The sequence below is a fragment of the Eretmochelys imbricata genome, chromosome 2 (assembly GCF_965152235.1).
Source record: "Eretmochelys imbricata isolate rEreImb1 chromosome 2, rEreImb1.hap1, whole genome shotgun sequence".
Classification (NCBI taxonomy): domain Eukaryota; kingdom Metazoa; phylum Chordata; order Testudines; family Cheloniidae; genus Eretmochelys; species Eretmochelys imbricata.
The window spans coordinates 119,341,691-119,365,925 of record NC_135573.1 but is presented as its reverse complement, the minus strand read 5'-3'; the positions used below and the strand labels follow the sequence as shown (position 1 = coordinate 119,365,925).

The following is a 24,235-nucleotide window of genomic DNA, read 5'->3' as shown; positions in this document are numbered from 1 at the left end:
AGATAGACATCTGTCAGGGATGGTCCAGATCAGTGGTTCTCAAAGCCGGTCCGCCACTTGTTCAGGGAAAGCCCCTGGCGGGCCGGACCAGTTTGTTTACCTGCTGCGTCCGCAGGTTCGGCCGATTGCGGCTCCCACTGGCCGCGGTTCACCACTCCAGGCCAATAGGGGCTGCGGGAAGGGCGGCCAGCACGTCCCTTTGCCCGCACCACTTCCCACAGCCCCCATTGGCCTGGAGCGGCGAACCATGGCCAGTGGGAGCCGCGATTGGCCTAACCTGTGGATGTGGCAGGTAAACAAACCGGTCCGGCCCGCCAGGGGCTTTCCCTGAACAAGCGGCGGACCGGCTTCGAGAACCACAGGTCTAGATAATACTTTGTCATCCCATCAGTGCAGGGGACTGGACTAGTGACTTCTCAAGGTCCCTTCCAGTCCTATGATTCTATTATATTGATTATTATAAACCCTGTTTTCAGTTGCTTATATTTTGCCAAAATTTAATTGTTTGGGCTGAAATTTTCCATTTTGCATGCTTGCTTCAGTCTGATTTTTTTATACATATATATTTTAAAGTTTAAGCAAAAAAAGTTCAGCTGTTTCCAAGAACTGGTTTGTAGAAGTCAGTGTGTGATGGATTTTCTGTCTTTTCAGTTTTCTTTTATAAAATATCAAGGGAAGTTACACACACCTAGATTAAAAGAATGTTAAGGTTGCAAAGTTAAGCCCTCAAAAGTTTAGGAAATTTCAGAATTAAGGTCACCTGTGCAACATTAATTCAGTCACTTTGTGCATATGCATTGTGATACAGCCTTTAATTATATGACGACGTTCTATTTCCCTCCTTCTCCTCCCCCCCCACCCGTCCCTGCCTTATTCATTGTACAGGATGGATGGTGCTCTGGGGATGAATCAGGGTTTTGTAATGAAGAAGGCTGTTGTCTGTAGAACTCCTGCCTCATTTGTTGCAGAAATTGGAAGGTGCATGGTGAACGAGGCAGGAGGTTGCAGGAGCAGGAAGGACAGTGTCATGGTTAAGACAGCTGAGTGTTGCCCTGGAGAACTGGAATCTATCCCTGCCTCTTCCACAGAGTTCCTTTGTGATTCTGGGAAAGTCACTTAAACCAAACATTTTGCAAGTGGCTACTAATCATGTGTTCCTTTTTCTTTCTTGGTGCTCTGCTTGAGATCCAGGGGCTAAGTACTCACAACTGCAACTGAAGTAACTGGAAACGGTGCTTTGAGTATATAAAGTTGTATAAAATGCAGAGCATTCTGAAAAAATCAGGCCTTAGGCATCTCAAATTGGACATCCAATGTACACTTTTGATCTTTCTCTCTCTTAACTTCAGTTACCCATCTGTAAAATGGGGATAATGCAGCCTTATCTCAAAGAAGGTTGTGAAAATAAATTCATTAATATTTGTCAAATACTAGTATTAGCTTCATAGAAATGTGCAGGAGGAAATTAATAATTCAGAGCAGGGTTTGAATAACGTGCAGAAAATAAGGCCTAGGGGCACACATTGAACAATGAGGAGAAAGCAAAATATTGAATCGCTGCTCATTCAGTGAGCACCATCCATTCTGTGCTCTGCAGGGATACTGTGTTTAAAAATAGCAAGTGATCATGTAATTAAAGACTGTATCATAATGTATATGTACAAGGAGGAGGATTGGGGGATTAAGGCAATCTTAATTCTGGCATACCTGAAATTTTGTGTCTTGACTTTGCAACCTTAACAGTCTTTTAACTGTAGAGGGTTTTTTAAATCTAATTAAGTAAAATTGCACACAAAAAAGTAACTACATATTAACATACTCATTTTGATTACATTGATGGCATGATCAACCTTCTTTATGATGTAAATTACAGCTAGTCTTTCAGTATGAAGTAAACCTTATTAAATTGACAGGATTTATTTACAGATTTACTGTTCATTTAACAATTAATTCAAAAGCCTTCTATTATTATGCAGACTCAAAGGACAGAGTTTTCTAATTGACACTGAGCTTTGAAATTGAATACAATAGCCTAGAAAAGACTGGCTTCTACTGTGGTGACATTGCTACCAGTTTAATCTAATGGAGTTTAGATCTTTACATAGGGCACTCTAGAATTGATTGTCCTAACAGATTTTTAATCTAATGCAGTTGCAGAAGGAATGAAAAGAGAAACATATGAACTGGGGGAGGGGGGAAATGAATGCTCAGCAGTTGCTGTCTATGATTAAATATATTTTATTCTCAGTGTTCTCCATCCACACCATGGAACCCTGGCTAATCAGTCAGTTTGCTTGGATTTTCACTTGAGGCTAAAATGTTTTTCCTTTCTTGGTAAAGAATCCTATCAAATTTGTTATACTTACCTTGTGTATCGTTTATCTAATCGTTAATACTGGGTTCCATACTCTGCATTCCAAGTTCCACATTCTTCTAAGAAGCTAATCATGGTTACATGATTAAATATGTTGTGCGTGGATATGAGAGTTTACTGCTGAACATTGAAATTGTAAAGTAGAAGCACAAATAATTTGTTACAAAATAACAGACTTCTTAGTGGACTAGTGTGAACAGCATGTTTAATTTTTTTATTATGCATTGCAAAACTACTCATATTTTGTTTAGATATACTATAAACACATCTTGGGGTTGTTTAAAGCTCTAGTTAGTTGGATTTATTTACTACTTAGAAAGTCAATGTTCCTTCCTTTAGTCTCCAAGTAAATCATTCTAGAATATCCAAATAGCTGTCTCCCTTCACAAATTAGCTTTGAAATGCAAGTATCTATACAATAAATATTTAGCCAGCATTCACCCAAAGCTCAGGTTGTCTTGCAGAGATTAGTCTAAAGCGCAGTTAAAAATATCTATTCCATTGTATTTCATTGGAGTCAGCATCAGCTACTCTTTGTCATACTTTAACTTCTGTGCAAATTGTATTGGAAGTGTATGAGATGGCTTCACCCTACCAAATGGAACACAAATTCTCAACTCCATAATGCTTGTGCTTTAGATATCCATTCTGAACCTGAAGTTGAAATCTGGTTTAAAAAAAAAAAAACCTTATAGCAGTTCTATCTTATTCATCGGGCTAATCAGCAGTCTAAATCTGTCAATATTTCAGCTTTATTACTACTTACTTACCCAGTGAAGTACTTGTCAACCTGAACTTTGTGTGTGTGTGTTTAGGCTGGGTCATCAGCACTCTGTGTTTACATTTTAGATGACAAGGAGACTTAAATTTTAAACACATTAGAACAGGGATGGCCAACATGTTGCACATGTGGCTCTTTAGAAGTTAATTCTGAAGCTGGAGCTTCTGGTGCCAACTCTACAATGTGCTGGGGGGTGCTCACTTCTCTGCCACAGGCCCTGCCCCTACTCCATCCCTTCCCGCACCCTCCCTGAGCCTGCTGTGCCCTTGCTCCTCCCCCTTGCCCCCCTCCAGCCTCTTGCATGCCACGAAACAGCTGATCAGGAGGTGCTGATCGGTGGGACTGCTGGTGGGTGGGAGGCGCTGGGAGCGGATCAGGGAGCTGATGTGAGGCTGCTGATTTATTACTGTGGCTCTTTGGCAATGTACACTGGTAAATTCCGGCTTCTTCTCAGGCTCAGGTTGGCCACCCCTGCATTAGAATGTAACGGCAAGAATGCACTTTTTCAAAAGTAGGTAATTACATTTTGACTAAAATGTACAAAAGAATACTGTTCAGCTGGAAAACTCCATAATCTTTAGACTGCTTCGAACATGCCATTTCTGGCAGCTAAATGAATGTTTTGAGTTATCGATTGGAATTAATAATAGTCTGTACATTGAGATCAAATCAGGGATGACATCCTGGGTGTTTGGTGTTTGTGTGTGTTTGTGGCGGGACAGTTTGCATGCTTTAATAGGGAGGAGTTGTGCCACTTTGGACAGAGGGAAATGTAAAGGAAACAAAACAGTGTATGTGAACAGTGAAAACTTACTTATACCATTCTCTGGAATATAAGAAATAAATGGCCTGATTTTCAAAAGTGCTTTGCATTCACAGATTGCAGTGAAGTTAATGTGATCTGCAGGTGGGCAGCACCTTTTGAAAATCAGGACCAAAAGCTTCTTTCTTATGATGGATGATCTTGTAAGGAAGGGACTTCAGGAGGGGGTTAGAGGCCTGAATATATGAAACACGCGGGCAGTGTTTGATCAGTAGCTAGTCCTCTCTCTGTTTGTTGTGATGTATTTATGGCTTCCAAATACATAATAGGTTTCTTGACCATTTTGTTACCTTAAACTAAAGTGCTCATCGACTTAACTAGCAATAGCATTGTCTGATTCCCAATTACATGTATATTTGTGGTTTAGATGACAAACGGGTAATTTAAAATTTAATTACTCAATGGATCATCCCTTCTGATTCATACTGAGAAAGTAGGACAATCGGCTAGTTATCTTAGGTGCCTATACACGAACACAAGAAGCCTGGGAAACAAGCAAGAAGTATTGGAAGTCCTGGCACAGTCAAGGAACTATGATGTGTTTGGAATAACAGAGACTTGTTGGGGTAACTCACATGACTGGAGCACTATCATGGATGGGTATAAACTTTTCAGGAAGAACATGCAGGGGAGAAAGGGTGGAGGAGTTGCACTGTATGTAAGAGAGCGGTATGATTGCTCAGAAGGAAACTGGAGAAAAGCCTGTTGAGAGTCTTTGGGTTAAGTTTAGAGGCAAGAGCAACAAGGATGATGTCATGGTGGGTGTCTGCTATAGACCACCAGACCAGGAGGATGAGGTAGACAAGGCTTTCTTCAGACAACTAACAGAAGTTTCCACATCACAGGCCCCGGGTCTCATGGGGGACTTCAATCACCCTGACATCTGCTGGGAGAGCAATACAGTGGTGCACAGACAATCCAGGAAGTTTTTAGAGAGTGTTGGGGACAACATGCTGGTGCAAGTGCTGGAGGAACCAACTAGAGACCATGCTCCTCTTGACCTGCTGTTTACAAACAGGGACGAATTGGTAGGGGAAGTAGAAGTGGGTGGCAACCTGGGCAGCAGTGACCATGAGATGGTTGAGTTCAGGATTCTGACAAAATGTAGAAAGGAGAACAGCAGAATACAGACCCTGGACTTCAGAAAAGCAGACTTTGAATCCCTCAGGGAACTGATGGGCAGGATCCCCTGGGAGGCTAATATGAGGGGGAATGGAGTCCAGGAGAGCTGGCTGTATTTTAAAGAAGCCTTATGGAGGGCGCAGGAATAAACCATCCCAATGTGCAGAAAGAATAGCCAATATGGCAGGTGATCACGTTGACTTAACAGCAAAATCGTCAGTGAGCTTAAAACACAAAAAGGAAGCTTACAAGAAGTAGAACCTTGGACAGATGAGTATGGAGGAGGATAAAAATACTTCTCGAGCATGCAGGGGTGTAATCAGGAAGGCAAAAGGACAACTGGAGTTGCAGCTAGCAAGGGATGTGAAGGGTAACAAGAAGAGTTTCTACAGGTATGTTAGCAACAAGAAGGGGGTCAGGGAAAGTGTGGGACCCTTACTGAATGGGGAGGCAGCCTAGTGATAGAGGATGTGGAAAAAGCTGAAGTACTCCAATGCTTTTTTTGCCTCGGTCCCCACCTCCCAGACTGCTGCATTGGGCAGCACAGTATGGGGTGGAGGTGAGCAGCCCTCAGTGGTGAAAGAACAGGTTACGGACTGTTTAGAAAAGATGAACATGCACAAGTCCATGGGTCCAGATCTAATGCATCCGAGGGTGCTGAGGGAGTTGGCTGATGTGATTGAGCACCTTTGGCCATTATCTTTGAAAACTTGTGGCAATTGGAGGAGGTCCCAGACGATTGGAAAAAGGAAAATATAGTGTCCATCTTTAAAAAAGGGAAGGAGGAGAATCCGGGGAACTACAGACAGGTCAGCCTCACCTCAGTCCCTGGAAAAATCGTGGAGAAGGTCCTCAAGGAATCCATTTTGAAGCACTTGGGGAGAGGAAGGTGATCAGGAACAGTCAACATGGATACACCAAGGGCAAGTCATGCCTGACCAACCTGATTGCCTTCTATGATGAGATAACTAGCTCTGTGAATATGGGGAAAGCGGTGGATATGATATATCTTGACTTTAGCAAAGCTTTTAATACAGTCTCCCCCAGTATGCTTGCCAGCAAGTTAAAAAGGTATGGATTGGATGAATGGACTATAAGGTGGATAGAAAGCTGGCTAGATTGTAGGGCTCAGCGGGTAGTGTGTTCAACAGCTCAATGTCTAGTAGGCAGCTGGTATCAAGTGGAGTGCCCCAGGGGTCGGTTCTGGGGCCAGTTTGGTTCAACATCTTCATTAATGATCTGGATGATGGGATGGATTGCATCCTCAGCAAGTTCGCGGATGACACTTAAGCTGGGGGGAGAGGCAGATGTGCTGGAGGGTAGGGATAGGGTCCAGAGTGACCTAGACAAATTGGAGGATTGGGCCAAAAGAAATCTGATGAGGTTCAACAAGGACACGTGCAGAGTCCTGCACTTAGGACGGAAGAATTCCATGCACTGCTACAGGATGGAAACCAGGGCCGGTGCAACCACTAGGCGAACTAGGCAGTCGCCTAGGTTGCCAAGTGGTTGGGGGCGGCCAAAAGCACACTCCGGGGAGGCGGTGAAGCGGAGGTGAGCTGGGGCAGGGGGGCGCGGGGAGTGCTGCCTGCAGCAAGTAACGAGGCAGGGGGGCACGGCTCGCAGGGGAACCGCTTCCCGCCCCAGCTCACCTTTGCTCCTCCTCCTCCCCTGAGCATGCCGCCCCGCTCTGCTTCTCCCGCCTCCCAGGCTTGCAGGGCCAATCATTGCGAGCAGATTGAGGAAAGAGATTATTCCCTTCTGTTTGGCACTGGTGAGGCCACATCTGGAGTATTGCATCCAGTTTTGGGCCCCTCCTACTACAGAAAGGATGTGGACAAATTGGAGAGAGTCCAGCAGAGGGCAACGAAAATGTTTAGGGGGTTGGGGCACATGCCTTATGAGGAGAGGCTGAGAGAAGTGGCCTTATTTAGTCTGCAGAAGAGAAGAGTGAGGGGGGATTTGATAGCAGCCTTCAACTCCTGAAGGGGGTTTCCAAAGAGGATGGAGCTAGGCTGTTCTCAGTGGTGGCAGATGACCGAACAAGAAGCAATGATCTCAAGTTGCAGTGGGGGAGATCTACGTTGGATATTAGAAAAAACTATTTCACTAGGAGGGAGATGAAGCACTGGAATGGTTACCTAGGGAGGTGGTGGAATCTCCATCCTTAAAGGTTTTTAAGGCCCGCCTGACAAAGCTCTGGTTGGGATGATTTAGTTGGGCTTGGACCTGCTTTGAGCAGGAGGTTGGACTAGATGACTTCCTGATGTCTCTTACAACCCTAATCTATGATTCTATTAAACAACCGCACTAAAATGCTACATTACATATTGTGATCATCTCACGTAATTCCTTTTCTTTGGAATTTATATGAGTTTATGGTTACTCTCACAAAGATGTTAGATTCCAATAAGATAATAGCACATGCTGAAACATGAAATAGTATGTAGCTTGCGTGTCATTTGAGTGCATGTCATTGTATTTAATTTTTTTGGAAACCATGCTTTATGCAGAGGGAAATAGGGCCAGCTACATTTGTGCTGTAATTAATTAGCCTCTTCCCAGCCTGAGGGGGACAGACGAACGAGGGTCAGGTGATAGATTAATGGACACCTTATAAAAAGACTGAGAGTGAGCTCAAACCACAGGAAGCATCCTGAGGAAGGCCCTGAGCCAGGGTCTGCAAGAGGCTAGGTACTCCAAGGGAGCCATTTTGGGAACCCAGAACTGTATACCAGATCATGGAAGGACGTAAGAGACAGAGCCCAGAAAGAAAGCTCTTCTTTCTGCTCTGGAAAGCAGGTGTATCACTTTGGTGAAAATCTAGTTTATCAGACAACACGCACTTCCACAGGCATTTGTTTTTGAAGAAAGCATTTGACAAAATAACACAAATTAGATTTCTGAGCAACAAAAGTCTTCTAGCTGAAACATGGAAAATTGACTCTCTAGTTGTAAATAGTTGCCATAACACTAAAGAAACCCCCTGCCCTCCAAAAGCAAAACCTTTTTTTTGGATTTCAGTTACCCAAACACGAATAACCCTGGCTTTGTAATAAGCTCACCTTATTAGAAACAGCTTCGTACTGTTTGATTAGATGCAGATCTACCATACTGCCAACTATTATTTTTGTAGCCCTGTAAGTGTGCATGGTGCTTTACAGGAAAACAAAAAGACATAAGAAGATTGCAATCTAAGGCCCTGATCCTGCAAACAATTATGCATGTGTTTAACTTTACAGATGTGATTGATCCTATTGATTTTAAGGGGGGTTACTCATGGCAGTAAAGCATAAGAGTCTGCAGGATCAGGGCCTAAATTATATTTAAACAAAGAACCAATAAAAACATGTGCATACGACATCTTGTGATCAGCTGTGGCAGACAAATACAGGGGAAGTAGTATGGGGAGAAAAAACAGTAAGTGCTGGGGTCTACATTGTGCCAGATAGTTACACCACTCAGGAGAGAAGCTACAGAGAACTAGAACCATCCTTTAGGATGATGAAACATGTTACCCACTCTGCATCCTGCCAGTTCCATCATGATCTCAGTTCCCTGAGGGTTATTTGTTCCCCCAGGGATGCCATGAAGGGGAACATCTAGAAGCTTGCTCTCAGTAGAACATAAATACTATTGTGCCTGTCCTAGTGCAGAGGTGGAACTGGGGGGGGGGTCCTTGCCCCCTCTTCTCCATGTACCAGGACAGGTGCAAGTCCAGAGCAGGCTCTGGGACAGCAGCATTGTTTTCAGGAATGTACAGATCATATAATTTATTTTGAATGTGTTTGTGAGTTGAATTTTATAATTTTTTTTATATCATTTACATTTCCCGCTGTGACAGAGGGCTGGAGTTCTGATAATTTCATGGCAATGGAAAACTGACAACAGAGATTTTAAGAGGCAGGAGGGTGATTCAACTACCATAAATAAGAAAAAGAGACGTGCAAATCTCAAGTCAATCATCTTGACTATGAGGAGAGTCCAAGATGGCCTGTGACATTTTAAACTTGGAGTCAAGAAGTAGGGGAACATCCCAAAAGTGATTAGGGGACAATAGTTCTTGCATGGGGGGCAAAATAAGACTTCTGTATTCCCTTCAGATGGTACTCCCGATAAAACACTCTTTGTGCAAATGTTAAGGTAACCTCACCCTGATATGACAATGAACTCTACACCAACCACTTGATAAGTAGGCTGGAAGAGGTAGAAGATCTCTGGACACAGAAAGAATGGCTGGGCCAAGCTGAGAAGGGATGGTCATAAGAGGGATTTGCTTTTTAGAGATGCGAGATTTTCCCTTTCTTTCTGTAACTAATATAAAGAAAACCTGTCTCATTAGGCTTTGTGAAGTTTTCAGGGGAGAAAATAGTTTATTTTGTTTTGCTACCATTTCCTCTCTATTTTTAATTAATCCTTGTTTTTAAAATGTGATTATATGACTCACAGACTAGGTTACTTCACGCAGACCGCCTCCAAAGAAAGCGAAGTTCTTCAGCTTCTAAGGAGAGGTGCTGAAATCCCGGATCCTGACCTGCTACACAGTGTTTGCCAAAAGACATGGACAGAAGCATCCTCTCCAGTAAAATATTTTGCCTGGGGGCTATGGCAGGCGAATACAGGGGAAAAGCTGAAGGGCCACAGAGGAGAAGTAAGTTAGCAGGGGTATGGGTGACACTCTCTGGAGCAGTGGTTCCCAAACTTGTTCCGCTTCTTGTGCAGGGAAAGGCCCTGGAGGGTCGGGCCGGTTTGTTTACCTGCCGTGTCCGCAGGTTCAGCCGATCGCGGCTCCCAGTGGCCGCGGTTTGCTGCTCCAGGCCAATGGGAGCTGCTGGAAGCGACGCGAGCCGAGGGACATACTGGCCGCTGCTTCCAGTGGCTCCTATTGGCCTTGGAGCAGCGAACCGCGGCCACTGGGAGCCGTGATCGGCCGAACCTGCGGACGCGGCAGGTAAACAAACCAGCGTGGCCCGCCAGGGGCTTTCCCTGCACAAGCGGCGGAACAAGTTTGGGAACTACTGCTCTAGTGGATTATCACTGATAGGCTTGATGTCAAAGTATGTTGCAAGAAGGGTTTTGGATGAAGACAGACAGGTGCACAAGAAGTGAAAGACTATTCCAGCCATAAGAAATGATGTGGAAGATTATTCCCAAATGGCAATGAATTGCTAGTTAATAGCTATACTAAGGGCATAGGTTCTGGAAGCACAAACTAACAGAAATCAGGTTCAAAGCTCTTTTTGGGCAAAGAGGGTACAACATACATCTCTTTGCACCTGCTGGAGTGAATCCAGTTCGTAATGTTTATTGTTCAGATAGTACATATGTTATTGCATTAATATACTATACGTTAATTAACCACTAATGCACATACAACAGTTCTATATTGCCTTGTTATTAGAAATGAGAGATACAAGAAAATTATGTCATATCTTCTAAAACAAGTTTGAAAGTGAAGTTAGAGAAAGAGAACTCGAGGTTAAAGTGAAATTAACCAAAGAGAGCTATTTTGATGCAAAGGATGAATGCTTTTAGTTGCAGAGAAGTGGAAGTAATGGTTCACCTGGTACATTTTGTAAAGCTGATCAGGTAACAAAAGTCCCAAGAATTGCTACTTAGTGATAGGGCAAATCCAACAGATGGTGTTCCCTGTGACACAGTCATGGAATCATTAAGCTGAACAGTATTCTTTTGTACATTTTAGTCAAAATGTCATCTCATTTTATACCTAAATACAGTCTTTACTTCTTTTGAGAAATTTGTGCTTCTGAGCAGGGTGGGCTATATCAAAATAACCTGATCTTTCTATCCGAAGTGCTAATAGAATAGTATACAGAATAGTCTCCTGTTTATCTGTTTAGATTCTTATACTGCCCTCATCACTGTAACAGCTGAAAGAAAAGGAGTACTTGTGGTATCTTAGAGACTAACAAATTTATTTGAGCATAAGCTTTCGTAGCTCACGAAAGCTTATGCTCAAATAAATTTGTTAGTCTCTAAGGTGCCACAAGTACTCTTTTTCTTTTGCGAATACAGACTAACACGGCTGCTACTCTGAAACCTGTAATAGCTGAATACCTGGAGACTGGAGTTTCATCATTTAGGCCTTTAATCTCCAGTTAATAAAAAGTGGACATATTCTGTACTCTTACTTATGTCCTCCACTGATAATAACATAGCATCTTTCATCCAAGGATCTGTAAGCGCTTTACAAACATTAAGCGGTATACTACCCCTCTAAGGCAGTTGTTGTTCCATTTTGTAGAGGCAGAAAATGAGGGACAGGGAGGCTGGGGTTTACCCAAGACCACACAGCAGGTCAATGTAGAGCCTTATTAAAACCTAGCAAACTTGATACCCCTACTCAAACCACTAGACAATTCACTACCCTGGCAACAACTGTGATGTGACAAACACAGGATCAAGTAGAAAGCAAAACCTGAGCTATCAGTGGGAATACACCCTCATTCAAGCACAAATATTCTGACCATGTACAGTAGCAACTTCATGTTAAAGATGGTTTCTGTTTTAAATACTCAGACACTAATCAAATATCAGTGTAAAAATATGAAAGTTTGTTACTGGGTGGGGGCATATGGATAATCACTCGTGCCTGTCTTAGTACTTTAACATTTTCTGATCTGTATTTTTTGGATTGAAATTTTTGGCTAAAAACTTTGGCTGGGAACTTTTATGTAAAGTTCAATCTGGAATGTGTTCTTTTTACAGCCAAGTTGTAAACTCTTTAAGGGTTTAAATCGGAAAATCTGATAGACCCTAAACAATACAGCAGGCCTATTGTAATAAGTGTTATATTAATTTAAAATTTCTTTACACTGTGCAATTTAAATTTAATGAAACACTTAAAAATTTTATTAGTGTTTGGATGGGATTAGAATGCTGGACTTGTTCAGAGAATCAGAGTAATTCAACATTATTAAAACTCTTTACTTTGAACTGTGAAAAATCTTAAGCTTTCCAGTTACTTTAGATCTCTCCTAAGCTCAGATCGTTTCCAAATGTTAAATTTTGGCTTTAATAATTTTAAGGCTTCCTTGTACAGTATGTGCTAAGAAAGCCCGGTCACTTTCAAAACCATACCACTCAAAATATAAAGGGCTGCAGTGGAGGTTCTCTGAAACTAGAAAGTGAGGGGGGGAATTCTTAACCTCTGTCTAATTATGCAAAATAAGTGTGTAACTTCAATGAATACTGCACACCTAGCAACTCTTTTTGTCTTTTTTTTTTTTTTTTTGAGAAGGTGGTGAAGGGGGTGTAAAGGATCATCTGTTTACTCCAGTGATATAATACATGTCTACAAAACTGCCACAGTCTTCCTATTGCAGTATGGCATAAAGTCATTGTTGTCCTTTCTTAGGCACATGGACAAAATTGAGAGCTGTTTTTATGAAGCTGTTTGTCACAAAATATAAAGCCTGCACGCTTGAGAATAATTATTACTGGTACGCCTTCTCTCTGGTACCACACATTTGATTGTAACACAGATTCTACATTTTGAAAATATCATACGGAGAAATCTGGAATAAAAATGGCTGTCAACAGTGGGTGAAAGTCAGAATAATTGTTATCCTTCTTGTCATTGAAGTAGGGACCATGTTTGTATACAAAGAAGTTAGGTTTTACCAGAGAAAGTTAAAATGTTAAATACTCCAATCTGGTAAACAAAGAAAAAGAGGGAGTATGTGTGACATTCCACTCTGGTGTTATCTGGACCGGTGATCTGCTAGGTCACTCCAATCCTCAACTCTGAGAGCCAGCCTTACCCTGCTCTGCTGTGAGAACCCCCACTCCTGGGCTGTTCATGCACAGCCTCTGGCATGTAAGCTGCTCCTTGGATTGTGCAACCAAACGACAACAGCCAACATCTCCGGTCTCAGACACAACCCTAGGAACCTCTGTCTTCCAGTGTCCAGTTATGCCCGCTGGACACTGCAAGCCCATATGAGTCTGTCAATTTAACAAAGAAATTGATATGCACCAGGCTTGTTATCCCAAAGGGAGTCTCTGACACGCTTCAAACCAAACACACTGCTTCAGGTAGAATAAACAAACAAATTTATTAACTATAAAAGAGAGATTTTAAATGAGTATAAGTCAAAGCATAACAAGTCAGATTTGGTCATATGAAATAAAAGCAAACTTAGGTGCTTCTCACCACAGGCTATCTGGTTGCCCTTCACCCAGGCTCTCCCCTTTGATCAGCACTTTAGTCTTTTGGTGGTGGTGTCTGTAGATGGAGCTGGAAGAGAGCGGAAGAGCATGGCAAACGTCTCTCCCTTTTATCATGTTCCTTCTTCCCTGTTGTCTTCGTGCTGCTCCCCCCCTTCAGAGTAAGGTGAGCATTACCTCATCGCAGTCCCAAACTGACCAAAGGAAGGGGTGTGACTCACTCGAGAGTCAAACAGATCCTTTTGTTGGTGCCTAGGCCAGAGCCCTTTGTTCCTGTGAGGCTGGGCTGTGTTTGTCCCATACGTGCCTTGATGAGGTGTGAACTGCCCCTCTGCTCATAGAGCGTTTTTGCCTGGGCTTATTTTAAGCCATGAAGACACTTTTTCAGCCTCATAACTATATACTTGAAATTACAACCTATAGCATTGCTGTAACAACAGTTACTATAACATCACCATAACAACGATGCTCAGTATATCATGAGCCTTCCAAAGACACCCAACTTGACAAACTTTGCATTAGATACCACACAGTCATATTATAAGGATGAACATGGTGGTGTACGGTGCTCCCACGAGGTACAGAATGTCACAGTATGGCCTTCTGCTGCAGTTGCCAGGGGACCCAAATTCAAAACCAGGATCCTTATCTTCCTTCAGATTCTCCCTAAGACGCTGTTCTTCCTTAATACCTACAGAACACTGCTAACTGATAATGGCTAGACAGCTGGTGAACTGAGATGACTGACACTGATCTGGTCACTTGTCTCCATTAACAAAAAAAATAAATCTAGAAATTGTGCACAGATCCAGTCTGTGGAAAAAATGTTTACTGTTGTTTCCCTTTCCTTTGTTTATTTGCTTCAGGTCAGTGGGACTGCTCATGTCATTAAAGTTAAACACATGCATAAGCCATTGTAGGTTTGGGGCCCAAGATTGTAAATTCTTGGTGCAAGAATTGGACTTTTTATACTACATGCATATGCAGCACCTAACATGAAGGAACCTTGACTTGTGCTGGACCTTTAAGTGCTACTGTAATAATGAAATGCCATCAGCACAGCCTTCAGAAAATGTGTTGGATTGTTCAAATGGGATATTACTTAGACTACCCAGTAAAAGATAGAACAAGTTATAGATACACACCTTTCGATTGCTGGAAAACCTTGCTTCTCAAGAAGAGACAACTTTAATGTTGCATATTTAATAAATAAACTAAAATAAACCCTTCAAGAAATCCAGATGGCTCTACTCCATTTCCTTTTTTGAGATCACCCCTATTTCTTCGCCACCTGGGCTGTGTATCTTAAGTCATGATAGTAAGTTTAGCCAAAAGCAAGTTTAGCCAAATATCTTGAATAGTTTGAAGGTCAGATGTTGAGGTGGCCTCGTATGTAGGAGAGAATTAGACACCCAGTGTTAGTTCCATATTGTTCCATACATTTTCTCTATGATGTAGGTCTTTTTTGCATCAATTGGCTTCAATTTTCTGATAATGTCTTATAGTAATATTCATAATGTTTGAGTGACAACCCAAGTAAATTCATAAACATGGTATATCTCTAAACTCATTTTTCATTTTTGAAATTGCTGTCATTTCATCTTACAAAGGCTATGACAGGTTGTTATTACTTTAACAATGACTTTGGGAATTGTAAGTAGAATACATATCACTTTTGAGCTGTTTTGTGTATTGAAGGGTTTTAATAATATTAGGTTTTATAAAATCATGAAAAGACACCTTCAGGATGCTTTCAAAAACTGATGGATTTGAAAGAAAGAAATGAATATTCTTGTAGTCTATGGTTGGTTTGTGTTAATGAAAGGAAACATTGGTATAGATTTCTGGATTTTTGAGTATTTTTGTTTTTTGGTAAGGAGAGGTGATGGTTTTTAATGTAGTTTTTAAATAAAGAATTTATTTTGGGGGATTTTTTTATGTTGCGCCTCCAGTATCTTCTAGTTATGTGTGTCTACAGCTGCTCTCTTTTGTCGATGAAGTGCTTTTGAACAAGGGACAGGGTTTACCTTGCACTGAATCTGTTTGTATTTTGTAGAAATTTTTTTCATTGGGGCAGATTTGGACATAGGGGGTGGGGGAATCTGATCCTGCACCATTAATTCAGTTGGAGTTTCGCCATTAATATAAGTAGGCTCATGATTGGGCCTTAGGTCTTCATTTTCCAAAGTGGTGTTGGGAAGGGAGAGAGGTATGGAAGATGTGCAAATTAAAAAGTGTAGTCCTTTGACAATGCATGGGACAGCTGAAGTGAGGGTTGCAGTTAGCTTCATTTTCCTGAACAGGGGATCAGCTTTGAAAAATTTGGGAAACACTGCCCTAAGTAATGGAACAACAGAAACACAGTAGCTGTAGAAACCATATTTGACTCCTAAACTCTCTGAAGCCAGGAGTCTACTACTACTGCGTTTCCTATTTTCATTTTCAGTAAAAGCCAACATAGGACACACCAAATGCAATAGTACAAAGGGATTGCGACACTTCGTACTGAGAGAGAGTCTGAAATTATAGCACTTTTCCTTGTACCTTCTAAAATCTATGACAAGATTTTTGAGTATCGCAGTGCTTTTAAAAAGCAGCTAGAACAACAGACTGATAGCACAAGAGAAAAGAAAATTGGAAGCCCCTATTTCTTGTGCCTTAAGCAGTGTGTTCAAGAGAGATGGATTATTAATAGGGTAAGTGGTGCTTTTGATAGGGAATTGGTGCTCAGATATCTAATTTACATGTTAGGATGAGGATTTATACATGTAACTATAAACTTGAAATTGTGAAATTATTTGAAGAATATATTGTTGCACATAAATGCATATTTTCCCCAAGTTCATTCCTTGTTGCCATGTTAATAGACTGAAATTTGGTTTATTCTTGGTGTGTGTGTGTGAGAGAGAGAGAGAGAGATGCAATTTCCCTCCTGCCCAAACAGATGGAAATAAACCTCCTTAAACAAAACTAAATTCTCTCATAACTACTGCCCATTCAAGTGCCTGGGCCTCCTCCCACCGGCAGTGCTTTTCAGATTCCTACTCCAGTGACCTCATTCCCTGCCCACAACTCCCATACAGAGTCTCCCAGTGCTGCTTTTCACTTCAAATTGTAGCACCCTCATGGTGTTGCTCCTACCTCCCTCCATCTAGTGCTGCTTCTCCTACCCCTTCAGTGGCGGGAGCAGGTCTCAGTCAGGTAGTGATAGTGGTGGTTCTCCTGGTGACTAGTCAGGATCTGGTAGTGGCAGCTGGTCTGGCTCTGACCCCTGCATCTCTCTCTAGTGGCACCCATGAGTCAGATTTGAGGAGTAGGAGGCAAAACCTTTTATGAAGCAGCCTCAGCAGCAGATCCTGAATAGTTCCAGGTCCATGTTTTACAGCTTCTTAGTTTGGGCACCAGGGAACAGAGCCAGCACTTTCACACAGCTGCCTGGCTCTCTCCACAATTTGGAACCTCTGCTCTAGACTTAAGCACATGTTCAGATTAGAACACTAGCTGCAACAATGTCACCACTTACTGTTCGCTGGTGCTGCTAGCCAATTCAAGCACAGAAGTATGCAGACTCTAGTTTGTGCACCCTGAAATAATCGTCTGTTCAATTATTGAACTAAAATAGAGCACAACGAAGCACAGACTTAATAATAGTTTTCATTTTTATGTTTTTTTAAAACTATTGTTGTGATAATGAGCTGGTAAATGTCCACCTGCCGTCCACAAGGTGTATATATATCACATCAATACAATGTGTCATAGCTTTAAAAAAGTGAGTGGGGAAGAACTAGTTCAGGGATATAGCACACTCGACTTCAGTTCTGGAAATCCTTGGCTGTGTTTTCCCTACACCCCTGGCCAACAGAAAGGTTGGAATCTATTCCCCTTTCCCTAATAACTCTCTGCATTTTGATTGTCTTAAAAAAGCCTTTCCCAAGCAAGATAGCCTTCAAATCTGTCTGCTGGTAGTTGCACTTTCTTTACCTTTCAGCTAGTAAGTATGTAGGTCCTTTTATATCATTGTTATTTCTGATGGCTTTTTCACTTTCATTTGTGAGGAGACAGCATTTCTTCATGCTTACTGTCAATTATGTTGAGAAGAATTTAAAGGAAACAAAGTACAGATCCTCAGAATGTATGCAGAGATCACCCACGCTTAGCCTTCGATTCTCTTGGCCTCTATCCCAAATGCATTCTGAATCTCTGATCTTTGAGTTATCATCTTCTGTTTTTCCAAATTATGACAAAAACCAGTGCACCACCAGCAGTTTATGTACCTTCCATAGCATTAATCAGTGTGCTACTTAATGTGGACCTGCTGTGAACAAAAAATTGATAGATTTATCAGACCATTTTCAGTTTTACAAAGAGAACTAATGAGCTATTTATAGCACATTGTTATATCTATTTTTTGTCAGTAGACTAGGGACTGATTTAGGACAAATGGGTTAAAAACAGGAAGTGTGGTTAGATAAGTAGGTAGTCTCTCCAAAGAGTTTCCAGAGCTTACCCACACATTCACATTTTCTTCTGAAACTACTATCAAAACAACATTGGGTACAGTACCTTGAAATCCATCTCTGTTTAAAGGAGGAATATTTTTCAGCAGTAGCAGGAAATGGCTCATAGAAAAGTTTTACATTCTTGTAAAAGAAAGTTCAAATGATGCTCTGGAGTCATTGTCTGTAAATGTTTTCTCTCTGCTTTAATCAAATTGCAGCACTAACGGCATTTTGGTTGTTTCAGGTGTCTCTTATGAATTCCTACAAGCCTGCAAATAGTACAATTATGTATAAAGTAGTTGTATTTTCAAACCCAGATTAGTTGTGACCACTGAATTTCTTCCAACGTTGCCTTTCCTTTTAGATGAAACTATGCTTATTTGTGGATAGTTCTATCATAATTATATTGAAATGAATTGCTGTCACAATTGCATGTGGCAAAATGAGCAGACTAACAATATTATTTGTAGAAGAAATCTTATACACCATAAATCCATGGAGTACTGAGTCTGCTGAAGACACTGAACATACCACCTCTGTGGTCCTCTAGACTTGCAGTAGTTTCATTGGTAATACAAGAACAACATAATCCATTGCTTGTTGCTGTCTTTGTGTGGTATAATGGTCCTGGGACGTCAGATTAAATTTAGATTTTTCCACCTAAAACTATATGGTGGAATTTTCGAAAGCACGTAGGTGATTTAGGGGCATAAACCCCTTATGCTTGTAGTGTAAGTATATTTTTGTATGGCACTGAATAAAGAAAATGCATTTTTTTCCTAATAATTTTTAAGAGAACTATGTTCATCATTAGCTAGGCACTATTGTCCTGTTTAAAAATGTTCAATCTCTCAGTCATATATTATTATTTCTGTTCCCTTACTAGCGTGACCAACCATAGAATGCAACATAGTGAATAGTCAAAGCAAACAATTAAGTGAAAATTATTCATCTAAAGTATTTGGTGACTACTTGTAATTAGCATATTTTTTTAAAAAAAGGGTCAGTTTGCAAATAATGAATCTAAAAGGGGCCAAACCAACCAAAAAAAAATCTTAACAAATAGCTTGAGGAGTTTTAGTTAGAGTAAAGTAGGTGCCTTGATTGAGAGTCCTGTGTTACTTTTAGAGTCACTACCACATGTAATTATGCCATTTTAAGCTTCTCACATCCCTCTTGCTTTAAATGCATGGTTCTAGAAGAGTTTATATCCCAAGAAACTAATGAGAGGAAGTCAAAAAGCATGATGACAAAATGGATTTTAAGTAATTAGAATGAAGCAGGCCTATCTACCAGGGGTAAGAAAATAGGCCACTGCTGGTGACATATTGGTTGAAGCAGATTTCCCATCAGCCCACTTTGGAGGGAGAAACCTGCATGTTATTGTGGGGAGCAGAGGTGAGCTGCTTTGTTGTGTCCATGGGGAATTTCCAAGTCAGAACTCTAACTTTTTTTTAAATCAAGCTGCTAGGCTAGCGGGTTAGATGATATCATTGTGTGGGTGGGGGCACTTCAGTCAAATATGATGACATACTAACGTGCAGGTACTGTAGTTCAGGAAAGGCTTATGACTGCAAACATTTAGGGCTCATTCTATTCTCACATTTGTAGAATACCTTGAAAGGTTATGGGTTTTTAGAAGAAAAAGTCATTTTAAAATAAAATATAGATTAACATTTTTAAAAATCTACCAGATCCCTCCTTGAGAAATTATAAACAAGTTTCTTGGAACTTGAACTGCTATTTTTCTAAAAGAGGGCATCAGAAGAAAAATAATCTCACAGTCAGTAATGTAATAGGAAATGGTAACTATCTTTACATTTGCTCTCCTAAGATATCATACTTAAATATTTGAAGCCAATATATGCTATTTCTTTGAAAAATTAATGTAAATTTCTAAATTGTACTAGTAACAATGCATTAAATCCCTTTCAATTAATACTTTAGTTTACATAAAATGGATATATACAGATCAGACACATTAGACAGATGCTGATGCAAGTGATGGAGATCTAAACAGCACCCTGGTACAAATCTTAGCACCCTCATCCTTCCCAGCAGCTGGTGTCGGCAGGGTGTCTGATCTTCTTGCAAGGGCTTTGCCCCTGACTTCACAGATAAAGAATCCCACCCTCATCTTTCACATCTGCCTTTGTCTGATTGGTCTAATCCCTCAATGAAAATAGTTTTCAAACCTTTGATAGTACTATGAAAGCGGTAAGAATAAAAAAATTTTTACTTAATTATATGATCAAAAATTATTTCTTAAATAATTCATTAAAAGCTCATACACTTTTTATGTACGACCTTTGCAGCACATATAATATCTAGTCGTTCTGTATACTGACTCCATAAAGGTCATTTACATGAAAAGTACACTAAACCATACTTACTGAGCATGAAATGAAATGGAAACATGGTGGCATGTATAATATGCCCCAAAATTATGTCGGTAGTAGCCACTTCATCCCATGGAGTGAACCAAAGGTTGGCTGTGCTGCTGATTGAAAAGAAAATGGATACCATAAAGTGTTGAAAAAAATTATTAAAATAATTACCTCAGAGAGAAGAGGTCTTACCATATACGCAGTGTGTCAAAACAGATATTGTAGAACGTTGGCAATGAAATTAGTGTATGAGAAGTGTACATGAATGGAAAAAATATTACAGGATGCCATCCAGGCTCTTAAATTATAGGAAAAGATTTATATGGCATTTTAGAAATATGTGATCATACAGTTAAAGAGTAATATAATAGACTAGCATTAGGGAGCAGAGTAAAAGTTAGTTTATAAGCAACCTTAATTGTGGCATTTTCTGATTTTTGGGTGTCTAACAGTGCAACTTTAATTTTCTCTGAAACTAGGAAGTTTTGGGAAGGTATTTGGAATCATATGCAAACACAGAGAGAAAATATATTGAATAATTATAATGTAATCTTAATAAACCACAAAAGGAAACGTCATAATTTTGTGGTATTAAAAAGGACCTCCAAAACAACTAGATGCATTTATAGTCATGTTAATTTTTGTTACTTTATTACAATAGACAAATAGTTACTCTTCCACTCTGACTTTATTCTCATGAAGTTCTGCCATCCCCAGTCAATGTCTCCAGCTACACTGATTTTCAGTATTAAACGATTGTTAGTCCTTGTCATGTATGGATGTGATAGCAATGCCACAAATTACACATCATGTATGAGAAGTGACTGTAGACTACAAGACTTTAATAACATTGAGGGATTTTTGGTAAGAACATCAACCACGAGTGTGAACTTCAAAGAATTTTGATGCCAGAAACTCCAACGTGGCAATATAGTCTTGGGCTTTTTCTTTTTTTTTTTCTTTTGGATAATATAAACAGCCAATTTTTTACAAATATCTAATGAAAAACTTTGCTTTCCCTATCAGTGCCATAGCCATCAGCCCACTCCTCCTTCCCTGCCCTTCTTTCTTTTCCTACTCTTTACACTTCCTCCTTTATAGTGCCACCTGAATTTTTTGCCTTTGATCATGACAGGGCTGGCTTTAACTTAAACATTGCCATCGCTTTGAATCAGAGCAGATTCATACATGTTTCAGAATTTGTATATGTGAGGCCACTCTGTGAAGTGAAATATTTTGTATAAGTGTGTCTCTACCACGTATTGTGTTTTTCACAACATTGCCTGTCATTCACTTATGAGTGAATCTTTTTTTTTTCTTTTTTTTACCTTTTATGAATAGGCAGAAGTGTTAAAGTGTATTGAATTATATAAACACATAACTGACTATTAGTGCTTTGGTATAAAGGACAAAGGTCTAAATGTTAATGTTGTAGAATTCAGTTGATTTTGAATTTCCCTTTATCATAAAATGAATGAAAAATGTTTAAATAAAAAACTGTTTTGTTGATATCCATGCAGTCTAGTTTCAAAGAGATTCAGATGCAAAGAATTTCAGAGCAAGTTGTGCTTTTATAATTTTGGAAGATGTCAAAGTATCAGTATGAGCCTATTCACTGCTTTGTGGCGTTGTTCTGTAATGCTTGATTATTCTTTATGAAGCAGTTGTGTGAAGATGGCTGAAAATTAGATACCCTAACATGCCCACATTGTGATTAAAATTGTATGAGCAACCTCTGTATTCAAACACTGTTGACTGTCTGCTGACCTGCTGTGACCTAAGACAAGTCATTTTAATTTTCTGTGTGTCTGTTTCCCCTCCCACCTTTTGTCTATCTTAACTCGGTAGATTATAAATTTTCTAAAAGAGATGCTCTAGCTGAGCCAGAATTTATGGGCTTGATATAGGAATACTGAGTGAAATTCTATGGCCTGTATTATGCAGGAGGTCAGACTTATCATAAATGTTTCCACCTGGCCTTAGACTGTATGAATAAGCTCTCTGGGGTAGGGACTGTCTCTCAGTATGCACACTGCCTAGTACAATGGGCACCAATCTCAGTTGGGGCCTCGAGGCATGACTATAATACAAACAATAAATAGTAGTTTGTCATGCTACTGACTAGCCTATAGTACAGTTTTATAACAAGGAAAACAAAATGCCCTGTCCACAATGATCAGGCAAATGGTACCAGCCACAACCATTTTTAAGCATTCATTACTATCACCATTTGAACTGCGAAGCAGACAGCGTCTAAAGGAAATTCAACTCCTTTAAACGCTCTGATCTTAACTGTTACATGGCTTGTGGATACCGTTCATTGGTTTCTATTTAAATGTCAACTACACAGCAGTGCTTAATGACTGTAATAGATATGTGCAGTTTTTTCCAACGGCTACTTAATGGTTCCATATAACACATTGCAAATGCTTAGAGCAGGGATACAAAATCTTGAGTGACAAAAAGCCATCTGTGGCTTGTTATAAAGTTACAGAACTGTGCATCTGAAATTAAGTTTGAGAATTTTTCATGGCACTAATATGAGTTAATTAAAAGTTATTTGGAATTTTTGGAAAGAGTTGTCATACCTACATCAGATCAGCACAAGGAACAGGTGACTTTCTTAAGACAGAACTGATGATGACATGCATTCAGTCCTCCTTTCATACGTTCTGGTATGGTAGTCCTGCATTTTGTGTCTGGACAGCATATGAACCCACCAAGGACAGTCAAGTATCAGAGCAGTGCAACTACGCATGAATCACATTCATCTCAAATGGGTTGTCATACTGTGTGTGTTATAATAATTGGGGGGGGGAATTATTAAACAATAAGGCAAAGAAGTTCTGAGAGGGAGACTGAGTAACTATAATTGGCAGAACTCAGTGCTCAGAACATAGACAGCCCAGAACAGTGAATTATGCAAATAATAATTGAGCTTTAGAATCAGATTTCATACTACCAGATCTTTAGGCTCCTACTTCCACCAAAACACATATGCTAGTACACCTCCAGGCCACCAGGCCTTTCCACAAAGAATGCTGAATACTGGCCAGTGTTGTTGCATAGACCTACAGTATGAATCACCGTTCCCCTACACTAAAGACTGGGTCCTTGGAGCCGAGTGCTTTTTATTCCAAAACTTGGTAGCCATTTCTAAACTCAGGTTCAGTTTCTGCTTCAGTTCACCATGGCTTGGATTTCTCATCAGCAAGTCAAATAGTTCAGTCTTGAAAATTGTCTAAAAAAGGACTGACGACATAACCATATGAAGAGCTTTTAATTTCTGTGTCAATGATTCATTCCCCTTAACCGTGGGGATTTAGACATTATCAGAACTGTCTTGTAGTTGACAGCTGTAGGATCTCCCATGAGTTGTTCTTTCTCAAAACGTCCTGCCTGCAGGCATTGAAAAACAGCAGCAGTTAGTATTCTTGCCTATGTTTCTTTCTTATATATATGCAGTGTTATAGCTGTATTGGTTCCAGAATGTAAGAGGAAACTAGGTGGGTCAGGCTGTATCTTTTATTGGACTAACTTCTGTTGGTGCAAGAGATGTGCTTTCCAACTCCACAGAGCTCTTCTAAGAATTCTAGAACTTGAAAGCTCATCTCTCACCAACGGAAGTTGATCCAATAAAAAAAAAATCACCTCACCCATCTTGTTTCTTTCTAACAGTGAATTTGCCTAACAACATGAGATTCTTCTTCAAGTGATTACACATGTCCATTCCACTGTAGGTGTGTGCACACCTCATACACAGTTTTTGGAGATTTTTCCCTCAGCAGTACTCTGATTTTCACATTAATCAAGCAGTTTGTTTATTGACTTTTTTTCCAAAGCCTCATTTGAGTAGAGGGGAAGAAAAACTCCATACTCTATATATTAGAAGAGCTTTGGCTTTTTACCTGTATTGGACTAAGTCTTTCAGGTCTTTTTCTCAGCTCTTTGATGCAGTTTCATACAGAGTAAAGGGCTATCCAGAGGATCTCTTCCTGGATTTCTAGCTGTGTTTATGCTACCAATTAGCTGATATTGCACTGCCAGTAAAATGGTGGC

The 24,235-nt window shown here is 40.3% G+C and overlaps 1 protein-coding gene across 4 annotated transcripts in view; it reads left to right on the top strand.

Moving 5' to 3' along the window:
- EXOC2 (exocyst complex component 2) overlaps window positions 1–24,235 on the top strand; it is a 188,655-nt gene that overhangs the window by 139,155 nt on the left and 25,265 nt on the right. Inside the window, exon 24 of one of the 4 annotated variants that reach the window (XM_077810718.1) lies at window positions 9,550–9,715. The exons of the other annotated variants lie outside the window; for them this stretch is intronic. Coding sequence (XP_077666844.1) covers window positions 9,550–9,554 — 5 coding nt within the window. The 3' untranslated portion in view covers window positions 9,555–9,715. Of the gene's footprint in view, window positions 1–9,549; window positions 9,716–24,235 lie in introns of those variants that run through there. 4 annotated transcript variants of the gene reach the window in all.